Source organism: Syzygium oleosum, unplaced genomic scaffold (assembly GCF_021117445.2).
Source record: "Syzygium oleosum isolate NSW1041296 unplaced genomic scaffold, Sole_v2.1 Sole_v2.12, whole genome shotgun sequence".
NCBI lineage: Eukaryota > Viridiplantae > Streptophyta > Magnoliopsida > Myrtales > Myrtaceae > Syzygium > Syzygium oleosum.
In genome coordinates, this window is record NW_026607496.1 from 10,636,309 (window position 1) to 10,647,093 (window position 10,785).

The 10,785-nt window shown below is 43.6% G+C and overlaps 1 protein-coding gene across 1 annotated transcript; it reads left to right on the forward strand.

Annotated features, from left to right (window-relative positions):
- Window positions 1-710: 710 nt before the first annotated feature.
- Window positions 711-3,013, forward strand: LOC115674234 (protein NUCLEAR FUSION DEFECTIVE 4-like). The gene has a single exon (XM_030596578.2). The coding sequence runs from the start codon at window positions 861-863 to the stop codon at window positions 2,733-2,735; it is 1,875 nt and encodes a 624-aa protein (XP_030452438.1). The 5' UTR covers window positions 711-860; the 3' UTR covers window positions 2,736-3,013.
- Window positions 3,014-10,785: the final 7,772 nt, after the last annotated feature.

Genomic DNA, 10,785 nt, shown 5'->3' on the forward strand with positions numbered 1-10,785 from the left:
CCAAAACTAATTTTTTGACCATGAAAAACCCTAAACTGGTACACTTATGATAAATTTACCCCAAACTAATTTTTTGATCATAAAAAATCCCGAATTGGTACATTTGTGACAAATTTACCCTCTGTTAATTTCTATTAAATTGAATTAATATCACAAAAAATCATAAACTGGAACATTTGTGATAAATGGAGGGTAAAACATAACATTGGTATATCCGTCAATACTGCGTGTCATTTAACAAAGCAATTTGACGGTAAAATTTAACGGAAATAAACTGAGGGTAAATTTATCACATGTGTACCAGTTTGAGGTTTTTGATAGTCAAAAATTCGTTTGGGATAAAATTATCACGAGCGTACCAGTTTAGGATTTTTCGCGTTATTAACCCAAGATCAATTGGAAAAAGTAGAGATAAGATGTTTCGGTGTCGTTGTTGTCTTGGGATTATATCTATCGTTCACATACGAAGAACCGGTGGGAGCTTGTCGTTTTCCCGCGATTCGGGCAGGAACGGTCGTTCCATTCGCTGCTCCATGATCAGTATTTACGACCAAAAACACACTCTCTTTTCTCCTTTTGTGTACAGGACAACCAAAAGCCACTTTGCTTCTGCTGAAACTTGGCCACCCTTCTTCATTCGCCAAACGACACCGTCCCACATCCCAAAACGCACAATCCCAGTCGACCAAACAAGTCAACACGAAAGCTCACTCCTTTCCCCCCACCACCCAGTATATAGACCCGCTCAGATCAATCACGTCCACACACACCACAAACACCAGCGAGTCAGGCCCGCCCCAATCAGCAAATTCCTTCCATCATTCTTGAGTACAACGTCTGTTGCAACTTTACTTGCCAAAATGGTGATGGCCGACGCCACCGCCGGCAGCCACGGCTGGAGGGAGACGAGGTCGGTGGCCATGCACGTCCTCCTCGGGCGGTGGTTCATGGCCTTCGCCGCCCTCCTCATCATGTCTGTGGCCGGGGCCACCTACATCTTCAGCCTCTACTCCGGCAACATCAAGACCAACCTTGGCTACGACCAGACCAGCCTCAACCTTCTCGGGTTCTTCAAGGACCTTGGCGCCAACGTCGGGGTACTCTCGGGCCTAATCAACGAGGTCACTCCGCCCTGGGTTGTCCTCTCCATCGGCGCTGCCATGAACTTCTTTGGCTACTTCATGATCTGGCTCGCCGTCACCGGCCGCTCCGCCCGGCCCCGCCTCTGGCTGATGTGCCTTTACATCTGTGTCGGTGCCAATTCCCAGTCCTTTGCCAACACTGGCGCCCTAGTCACCTCCGTCAAGAACTTCCCAGAGAGTCGCGGTGCCATCCTCGGCCTCCTCAAGGGCTTCGTTGGCCTGAGCGGCGCCATCCTGGCCCAGCTCTACCACGCCTTCTATGGCGACGATTCCGAGTCCCTCATCCTTCTCATCGCCTGGCTCCCTGCAGCCATCTCCGTCGTCTTCCTGCGCACCATCCGCGTCCTTGCGGTGGTCCGGCAGAAGAACGAGCTCAAGGTCTTCTACAACCTCCTGTATGTCTCGCTCGGCCTCGCCGGGTTCCTCATGGCCGTCATAATACTGCAGAACCAGCTCTCGTTCTCGAGGATCGAGTACGCTGGAAGCGCTGCAGTCGTTCTTTTCCTACTCTTCCTGCCAATTTTCATCGTCGTCAAAGAAGAGATTTTTCTCTGGAAGAGGAAGAGAGAGATCGTCATGAACAATGACCCTCCCCATCAGCTCAAAGTAGTCGCTGAAACTCCACCACCACTGCGGGCTTCCGAACCTGTGCCACCGCTGCCTGTGCCACAGCATATGGCAGCGAGCGGCTGCAGCAATATCCTCCGGCCTCCAGACAGAGGCGAGGACTACACGATCCTGCAGGCCCTCTTCAGCATCGACATGCTGATACTATTCATTGCCACCACGTTCGGCGTAGGCGGGACGCTGACTGCGATTGACAACCTGGGCCAGATCGGGAGCGCGCTTGGGTACCCGTCCCGAAGCACCACCACGTTTGTGTCCCTTGTCAGCATTTGGAACTACCTCGGCCGTGTTGTGTCCGGGTTCGCTTCCGAGGTCCTCCTTACCAAGTACAAGTGTCCCCGCCCTCTCCTCCTGACCCTTGTCCTCCTCCTGTCCTGCGTTGGCCACCTCCTAATCGCCTTTGGCGTTCCCAATGCTCTCTACGCCGCATCGGTCATCACCGGGTTCTGCTTCGGCGCGCAGTGGCCGCTGGTGTTCGCCATCATATCCGAAATCTTTGGGCTCAAGTACTACTCCACGCTGTACAACTTCGGGGCTGTCGCAAGCCCCGTTGGAAGCTACGTCCTCAATGTGAAGGTGGCAGGCCGGCTCTACGACCGGGAGGCAGCGAGGCAGATGGCGGCCTCGGGGTTGGCGAGGAAAGACGTCAAGGAGTTCATGTGTAAGGGTGTCGAGTGCTACAAGACGGCATTTCTGGTGATCACGGCGGCGACTCTCTTCGGATGCTTGGTGTCCTCAATTCTGGTGCTGAGGACGAGGAAGTTCTACAGGGGCGACATTTACAGGAAGTTCAGAGAGGCCGCGATTGATTTGACGGGTAGGGAAGATGATTCCAAAGCCGCCGGGGTGGAAGCAGAGGCCGCGGCAGTGGCGGCGGTGCATGGAGATGATCGTACGGCCACCGCCGGAGCTGGGGACCTGATTGCCACTGCCACGCGGGCTGTGCGGCAGGGGAGGGGGACGTGAAAACTTCAAGTTGCCCTGCTGAAGCTTACCTCAGAAACCATAAATCATATTTGAAGAAAATATTGTACTTATTTATCATAAGATAGAAATTGGGGCTCTTTCGTTTTTTGGGCGGGAGGGGGTGTTAGTGTTACTGTTCTCATCATTGTAAAATTCCTTGGTCGTTAGTGGCGAACAGGAAAGGAGAAAGTGTCCCGACTCTTTGGGATTCGTTTCAATACAAGAGCAATGACTTCTTTTCCAACCGAGAAATTAAACTTTATATTTAGTTTGTATAATCTTAATCTATGTATATATCATGTGTTATCCTCAATCTTATTTTACTTTGAATATTTTGATTTTGGCCTTACTTCTTGGTAATTGGATCGAGACAAGTTGAGTTTGAATTGATTGAAACAGATACTAGTCAAGCTCCAGTAGAGGTGGAGTTCGCATTTGAGTTCTATCGACTTGAGCGGCCGACAGCCCTGGGTCATCTCTCTCGGTCGGTCGTCCGTTCGACTAACATGACGACTCGAAATATAGACACGTGTATCACTCGCACGCATTCTTCTTTTTGTATTTTTATGAATACCTATTTTTATGGTCGATACAATAGGACAAATGTCTGATAGCCGCAATATAAGGGGTGGCATACTTTGTAGGGATGTGATGATATGTGTGTGTTGTTCCGAGGATTTGCGGTATTCGATGTGCAGGGACTAGGACCACCCTTCCTAATTCGCCACAAAAAACAGCAGAGGGAAAAAAAAATTCTAGTTTTGATCAAACTTATTCATGCAACATATTATTTTAACTGCACATCGGCGAATTGTTTTTCAATAATTTGTTTGTCTTGGAGTGATACCTAATTTGGGCAGCCAAACGTGTTAATAAATTCTAATTAGTAAGCTTCATGTTCTCTCTACATCATCACCTGAGATAATCGAAGCTGGCTACTGACGGTGGGTGCGACGTGAATTCTTATTTCTTTTTTTTATATTATAAAATCATAAATTTCTCTTTCATCACTTTCTAAAATTATATAAAAAACACAATTCCATTTTTCGAATATTTTGAAGAGAATGTTGAAATAAAGGGAAAAAAAAACCTTTTTATTTATTTATTTAAGTACAGATGAATGGATCCTCACATTTGAATTTTGTCACGAATCGATCATATATATTCAGGGTGCTTCTCACTGTTTACTTGGATACTTTCTTTGGGGAAGGTGTTGTCTCGCTCATATTGTGAAAAGTAAAGTCGTTGATCAGTTGCCCTATTTTGAGGTCAAGATACAGTCTCCCCAAGACACGATAAAATCACAATATTTCACAATCAAATTGAAATAAAATAGATCTCGACCGTTTCGCGGTTCTCAATATGAACAATTGTGATTCTTTTGCTTTTCAATATAATAGTGAAAATCTGTGGAGGCACAATACTCATAAAAAACCATAGACCCACTTGCCTAAAGACTACGGGTATTCCTTGGTATTGAATCTTCGATGGGGAAACATACATTAAAACCTTCACAAGAAATATGAATCATGATATGCAAATAAAATCACATCAAATAGAGAATTCAAGCGAAAAGAACACACCAGTATTACGATGATAGATAAAATTACAATAAGAGTGATTATTGGTATTTATATTCTTGACCTATGCATTGATACTAAGGGGGTGTTTGGTTGGGCTTTGCCAAGGAGCTTTAAGCCTCCAAAGCCATTTGGGGGAATTATTTTGTGTTTGGCAAATTATTTTTGAAGCTCTTTGGCCAAATATTGGCCTTCTCAAGGCTGAAAGCTCAAAGCAGCCCAAGGGGTGCCTTGAGCTTTCAGCATTCTCGGAATGCTAGTACTCCATTTAATGAAAATATGTTAGTTGCCTTTTTTGCCCTCAAAATTTGTCCAAAAACCCACTTTTGTCCATTTAAAAAAGAGAAGCCCCAGTCTTCACGCTCAGTCACGCTCACCTCACCTTGCTCACCTCGCTCATCGATCTCCCTCACTCGACTCGCGACGCCTCGCTCGCCGACCTCGCCTCACTCTCCGGCCTCGCGTCGCCTCCTCTCCGGCCTCGCGTCGCCTCCTCGCTCGTCGACCTTCCTCGCTCGGCTTGCCGCGACTCAGGAATAGCTCTTCCTTTTTGCTTCTCAGCTGCGTGCGAGCCAGCGAGGTTGCTCGGAATCGCGAATCGCTGCCTTCTTTCCTGGTAAATCGAAGCTAAAGATCGTTCCTTTACTCGGGAATACCGTGGCGAAGCCGATCGGCGCGTCGTTTCCTCGCTTGTTCCGGCGGATTTGGTGCTGTTCCGCGGTTGTTGAGGCTTTATTTGGCTTGCTTACTGGTGGTAGTGAAGTGGGGGTGGGTCGTTTGCCTTCGGGTTTGTCGTGGGTCGGTTCGTTGCTTCGTTTGGCGAAGTGGGTGTGCATGGTCGGGGGTCGATGTGATGAGGCTGAGTCCGTTTCTTGGTCGCCCTTTTGGTGTGTGTTTTGAGTTGAGGGTTTTTTTTAGCTGCTTCGGCCTTGTTTGGTGCCGATATGTGGGTTGAAATGTTGTCTTTGTCTTGCGATCTGCGGCTTGTGTGGGCATTTCGGTGGGCGATGATTGTTTAGCTCCTGGTTTTGTTTGTGGGTTTGCGAGATTCGTGTTAGAGTCATGAATTTGTTTGGGTTTTTTTGGGTTGATGCGCCGCTTTGCATAACTTTTTTTTTTGGGTTGGATTTAGATTTTGCGAGGCTTGCGAACTCTGTCGGTGTTGCTTCTCTCCAAGTAGAGAGGCAACTCTCGGCCCTTGTGAAGCAATGCTAGTTCCTGTTTTCGTGAACTGAAAAATGTGCTGCATACGATTGGGTTTTTCCTCTTTAGGTTATAGTTTTTTTGGTCCTTATGATGTAATATTTAAGGATAATGTATTTCATTTTTAGGGACATGTGATGTGTATTATAATGAAATGACTCCTTTTTTTTAAATTTGTGAATATATTTCTATTATGTTATTCTCGTCGCGAAACTATAAAAGTTACCGTCATTATTTTTTTTACTTCAATTTTAAACAATTAAATTAAAAAAAAACATAAATTGGTTACACCAAAGGACTTTCCAAATATATGTTTACCAAACAGCTTGCATTTCACCAAAGCACTTTTCAATGGATGTTTGCCAAACAGTCCTGCACTTCTTCAAAGCCCTTTGTGCTAAATGGCTTTGCATTTGGCCAAAGACTTTCCCCAAATGCCGAACCAAACAGGCCCTAATTATGTAAAGAAATTCTTTGCCTCGAAAGGGACTATTGTAATCTATAGCTTACCTCGGTTTTGGTTAGAGGAAGTTCCTCCAATATCATAACTCCAGTAGGTACATTACCAATCATAAACATGTAAACCCAACTGAAAATAAATACGAGCGACGTTCATGTTTGTAATTCATCAATTAGACGATGACATAACTATAGAAGGGGAAAAATACGGGCCATCTTGAAATTTACGACTATGAAAGAAAAAACCGCAATTCGTATCATTCATCTCAACAACACTACAGCATCTCCCTTAAACTTTCTTTATTCCTTCTCCTATTCATTCCACTTTCAATGTCACTCGTATTTTGCATGTTCACGTTAGCACCGGTCGTGCATAGGACGGCCGGCATCCATTTCGGTGATTTCCGTCCAAAATTGGCCGGATGGAGTCAATTGGCACAAATGCAAAATGTTTAGGATTAATTAGGTCCAGTTAAAGGTTTACGACCGAATTAATACCAATGAATAGTTGGGGACTTGTTTTGTACTTTCCCTCCTTTTATCCAAGAAGACATGTTCTATTGCTCCTATAACCATCCATGTCTCTCTTAATGCATTTGTTGTGCATATCTTGAGTTCTCTATAAGCTTGTGTCAATGTTATGGCTTGGGAGTAATATAAATATTATTTTGCTAAAGTTATTAGGTTAAGAAGTAGAGACAAAAAAAATCTATTTATGAGCCACATTTGTAATTTGCTTCTCCTATCTCCGTGGTTTTTCCCGCAAGGGTTTTCCAAATAAATCTGTGTGTTCTTTTATGCTTCTCAAGTTTAATTTTGTTGTAGTTTCCGATCTGTCATAACAATCTAGTATAAGAGTCATATGGTTTTTCAATCTTCTAGTTATAACTTCAAGTTCAACAATGAAATTTGATATTGAGCAGTTTGATGGGAGCAACAGTTTCAACCTATAGCAGGTTCATATGTTGGATGTTCTTACGCAACACAGTTTAAAGAGAACTTTGCTTGGGAAAGGGAAAAAATCGGAAAACACATCAGATGAAACCTAGAAAGAATTGGATGAAAAGACTTTGTCGACTATCCAGTTGTGTCTCACGAATGAAGTTCTGCAGGAGGTACTAGAGCAAAAAACACATGTAGGTTTATGGGTGAAATTGGAGAATACTTTTTTGACAAAAATCCCTCACCAATTGATTGAGACTCAAGCAACGACTCTGCACTCTTCGTATGGCTAAAAGTGCTTCCCTTAAGTCTCATATTTTTGAGTTCAATAATATTATCTCTGAATAAGAAGTATTGATATTAAGATTGAAGATTTTATTATTAGTTTAATTACCTCCCTCTTATAAGAATTTTAGAGAGACCGTGATTGTTAGTAGAGAAACAATCGATCTTGAAGATGTTTAGTCTTCTAAATAAGCAAAAACTAGATACAAAATTGACTTTTGAAGGCAATAGTGATCATGGGGCTAGTTTTGTTGCTAGGGGAAGGTATGTTAAGAGAAGCAACGGTGGTGGGAGCAGGTCAAAATCGAAACATACTTGCAACTATTGTAAGTCTAAGGGATACACCAAGATAAATTATTTAAAATTGAAGGTAAAACAACAAAGAGAAAATAATCTGAATTAGCAAAATTAAGGGAAAACGAAAATTGTTTATTGGTTGCAGATGAGAGACAAATTCAGTGATAGCTAGATTCTTGATTAAGGTTGTTCGTACCACACGTGTCCTAATTCTAATTGGTTCTCCATGTATGAGGGATATAATTGTGGAGTTATTATAATAGGAAAAAATGTAAAATGCAAAGAAGTTGGGACTGGGACTATCAGCATTAAGATGCACGATGGCATGATCATATTCTTGGAAAATGTCAGACACGTTCTTGATCTGAAAAAGAACCTCATCTCTTTGGTTATACTTGATGCTAACAGTTGTAGGTTTGCAATTGAAGATGGAGTTATGAAGATTATGAGAGGTTAACTTCTTTTGATGGAAGGGCTGAAAACTGGTACTTTGTATCAGCTGCAAGGCGTTAGAGTTACTAGTTTAGCTGCAGTCTTATTCGCTATAACAGAATCATATAATACTAAATTATGGCATATGAGATTAGGTTATATGAGTATCAGAAGGATGGACGCGCTGATTAAAAGAGGTCTTCTTATGTGGTTAGAAAATTGGAAAACTCGATTTTTGTAAACATTGTGTTTTCGGGAAACAGATAGGGGTTAGTTTCAAAATAGGAATTCACACAACAAAGGGCACATTGAATTATATTCATTATGATCTTTGGGGGCTTGCGAAAGTTCCTTTGAAAGGGTAAGTTTCGAAAGTTCTTGCAAAAGTTCAAGGTATCAACACACTTTCACTGATGATTTTTCAAGAAAAATTTGGGTCTATTTTCTAAGACAGAAGAGTGATGTTTTTGTTACATTTAAGAAATGGAAAACATCGATTGAGAAGCAGACCGGTAATAAGATCAAAAGGCTGAGAATATATAACAGGCTGGAATTTTATGGAGGCGAGTTTAATGAGTTCTGCAAAAATGAAGGTATTATGAGGCATCATACTACAGTGACTACAGTACAGCAGAATGGTATTGCATAATGCATGAACAAAACCTTATTAGAAAGGACTAGGTACATGTTGTCTAACACACGTTTGGGCAAGGGGTTCTGTGTGGCATCCTGAAATTCATGGCCAAAGGATTAAAGGACCCTAATGGATTAGGGCGCTCGTCGACGGAAATTAGGAATTGAAGATTGGATGTCGCATTAACATTGCTATTATCGTTTTTGAAATCGCGAGTTTGGATTCTTGGGATCAATTACCGTCGAGCCGACTAACCCGACGTCGTGTTGTCCGCGCGGCTCGACTCCATGCCAAACCCATCACCGTCATTTTTTTTCCCCATCTTTTCCCCTGCTCACCGCCGGAACACCACCTCACAACCCCCCCCCCCCCCCCCCCTCTTCTTCTTTCTTTCTTTTCTTCCCTTTTTATTTCTTTTCTTTCCTCCTCATCACCGGGGATCATCACCACCAGCAGCCACCCCTTCGCCTTGTCTTCTTTGTCTTCTTTACCCCTCTACCACTTGGCAAAGGAGAGATGCCAAGTGGCACCCATGCATGCCCATGCATGCAAGGGAGCTGTTGGGACTTCGGATAATCATTTTTCCCCCTTCAGCTCACTCTTCCCAACTCACTCCGTCAGCTCTCTCTCTTTCACTCTCGCCCAACTCTCTCTCACCTGCACTCTCTCTCGCCTCTCTCGTCTCTCTCTCTCTCTGCTAGCCAAAAGCTAGCCAGTCCGCCCGACCAGTAGTTGCTGTCCCTCTGCCCCGTTCGCGACCAGAAGAAGTGGCCGGCCATTCTGTCTCCACACGCCAGTAGCAGCAACAACACCCGCCAACTCGATCCCGGAACCAGCGTCTCTCTTGCTTTCTCTCTCAACCAGGACCCGCCGTCGTGACCGCCACTCTCGCCGGCAAGGCAAGTGTGCCTCTCACTTCATACTAACCATGACAATGTGTTACATGTCGATTTTGGGTCTTGGATAGGTCGCTGAGTGGCTAGAATGACGGTAAGAGAGTTCGATCTGTGTATAGCTGCTACTCTTGTGTAGTTGAACCCCTAGAATGATTTTTGGTGGATCTAGATTGCTAGATTAAGTTGGAAAAGGTGTTGCATGTTGATTTGAACGCTTGATGTGGTTTTTCCTTGGATGAGAAGTGGTGGATCTCAAGTTGAAAATCGTTTTCTTGAAGTTTTATCTCGGTTCCAGAACTGACTTTTCTAGACGTTCCTGATTTTCTATTTTTGTAGCGCCTTTTGTGGTCCGAATCTCACGAAATATTCTTCTTCAAAGTTGTTTAGAAGATCTTAATCCATAACATACTTAAAATTTCAGAGTTTTTTGAGTTCAAATGGATTTTACGAAGGTCCAACTTCTTACAGAATCAGAGCTGTTTTATATCGCGGAACCTGTGACCTTTGGGCCTTCACGAATTTTTATAAAAATTTCACTTCGAATTTGGTCACACTTCCTTCACAAAATTTGTTCATGAAGCCCTTGTGTACAACATATAAAAATTTTGAAGCGTTTCAAAATAGTTTGGTTTGTGAAACGAGCATTCTTTGTGACGTGGCTTCCCTGTTTCGACGGACCAGTTCTGGTATGTTTTCGAGCCATTAAAAGTGGCCTTTACAGGAGGATTTTGGGATTGTGTTCTTCATGGAAAATATTTGATAAGGTCTTGTTTATAACATATTCAATTTCAGAATTTTTGGAACCCATTTGCTATGCCTTTCAAATTGATTTCCCAAGTCATGCAAATTTGTCCGGTTTCACTAGAAATCTTTGAACTGCCGGTTTTACTTGAAAACATTGGTTTTTTTTATTATGGTCTACTGGAGACAGTAACCACTCTTACTTAGCTTTTCAATTATGCTTATTTGGCCTTGATCCAATGTCAAATGCTTTTGTAAATTGGGTAATCCTTGACAGCACGGAATCTGGAAATTGTGGTTGTGGAAATGTGTCGAATAAATTGAAACGATTGTTTGTGTATGTGGTTGTGTGACTAAGAGATGCTTGATGTCGTCGGTCTACGGACAACGATGCTCCGAGGAGCCTGTCGAGAAAGCGGGATGCCGTGGACCGGTGTTTCACGATGCCTAGGAAGAGCCATGCCCTAGATGCCTTGGGAGTACGAATGGGATGCTGTGGTCAGTGGACCTATGAAGCTCGCGCGGGTCGTTGAGTAATCCGGCGTATACTGGAGCAGATCGGTCTGGGCACACCGGACCTG

Excerpts from the sequence above, each read along its gene's own strand:
- LOC115674234 (XM_030596578.2), top strand. The coding sequence starts at position 861 with ATGGTGATGGCCGACGCCACCGCCGGCAGCCACGGCTGGAGGGAGACG.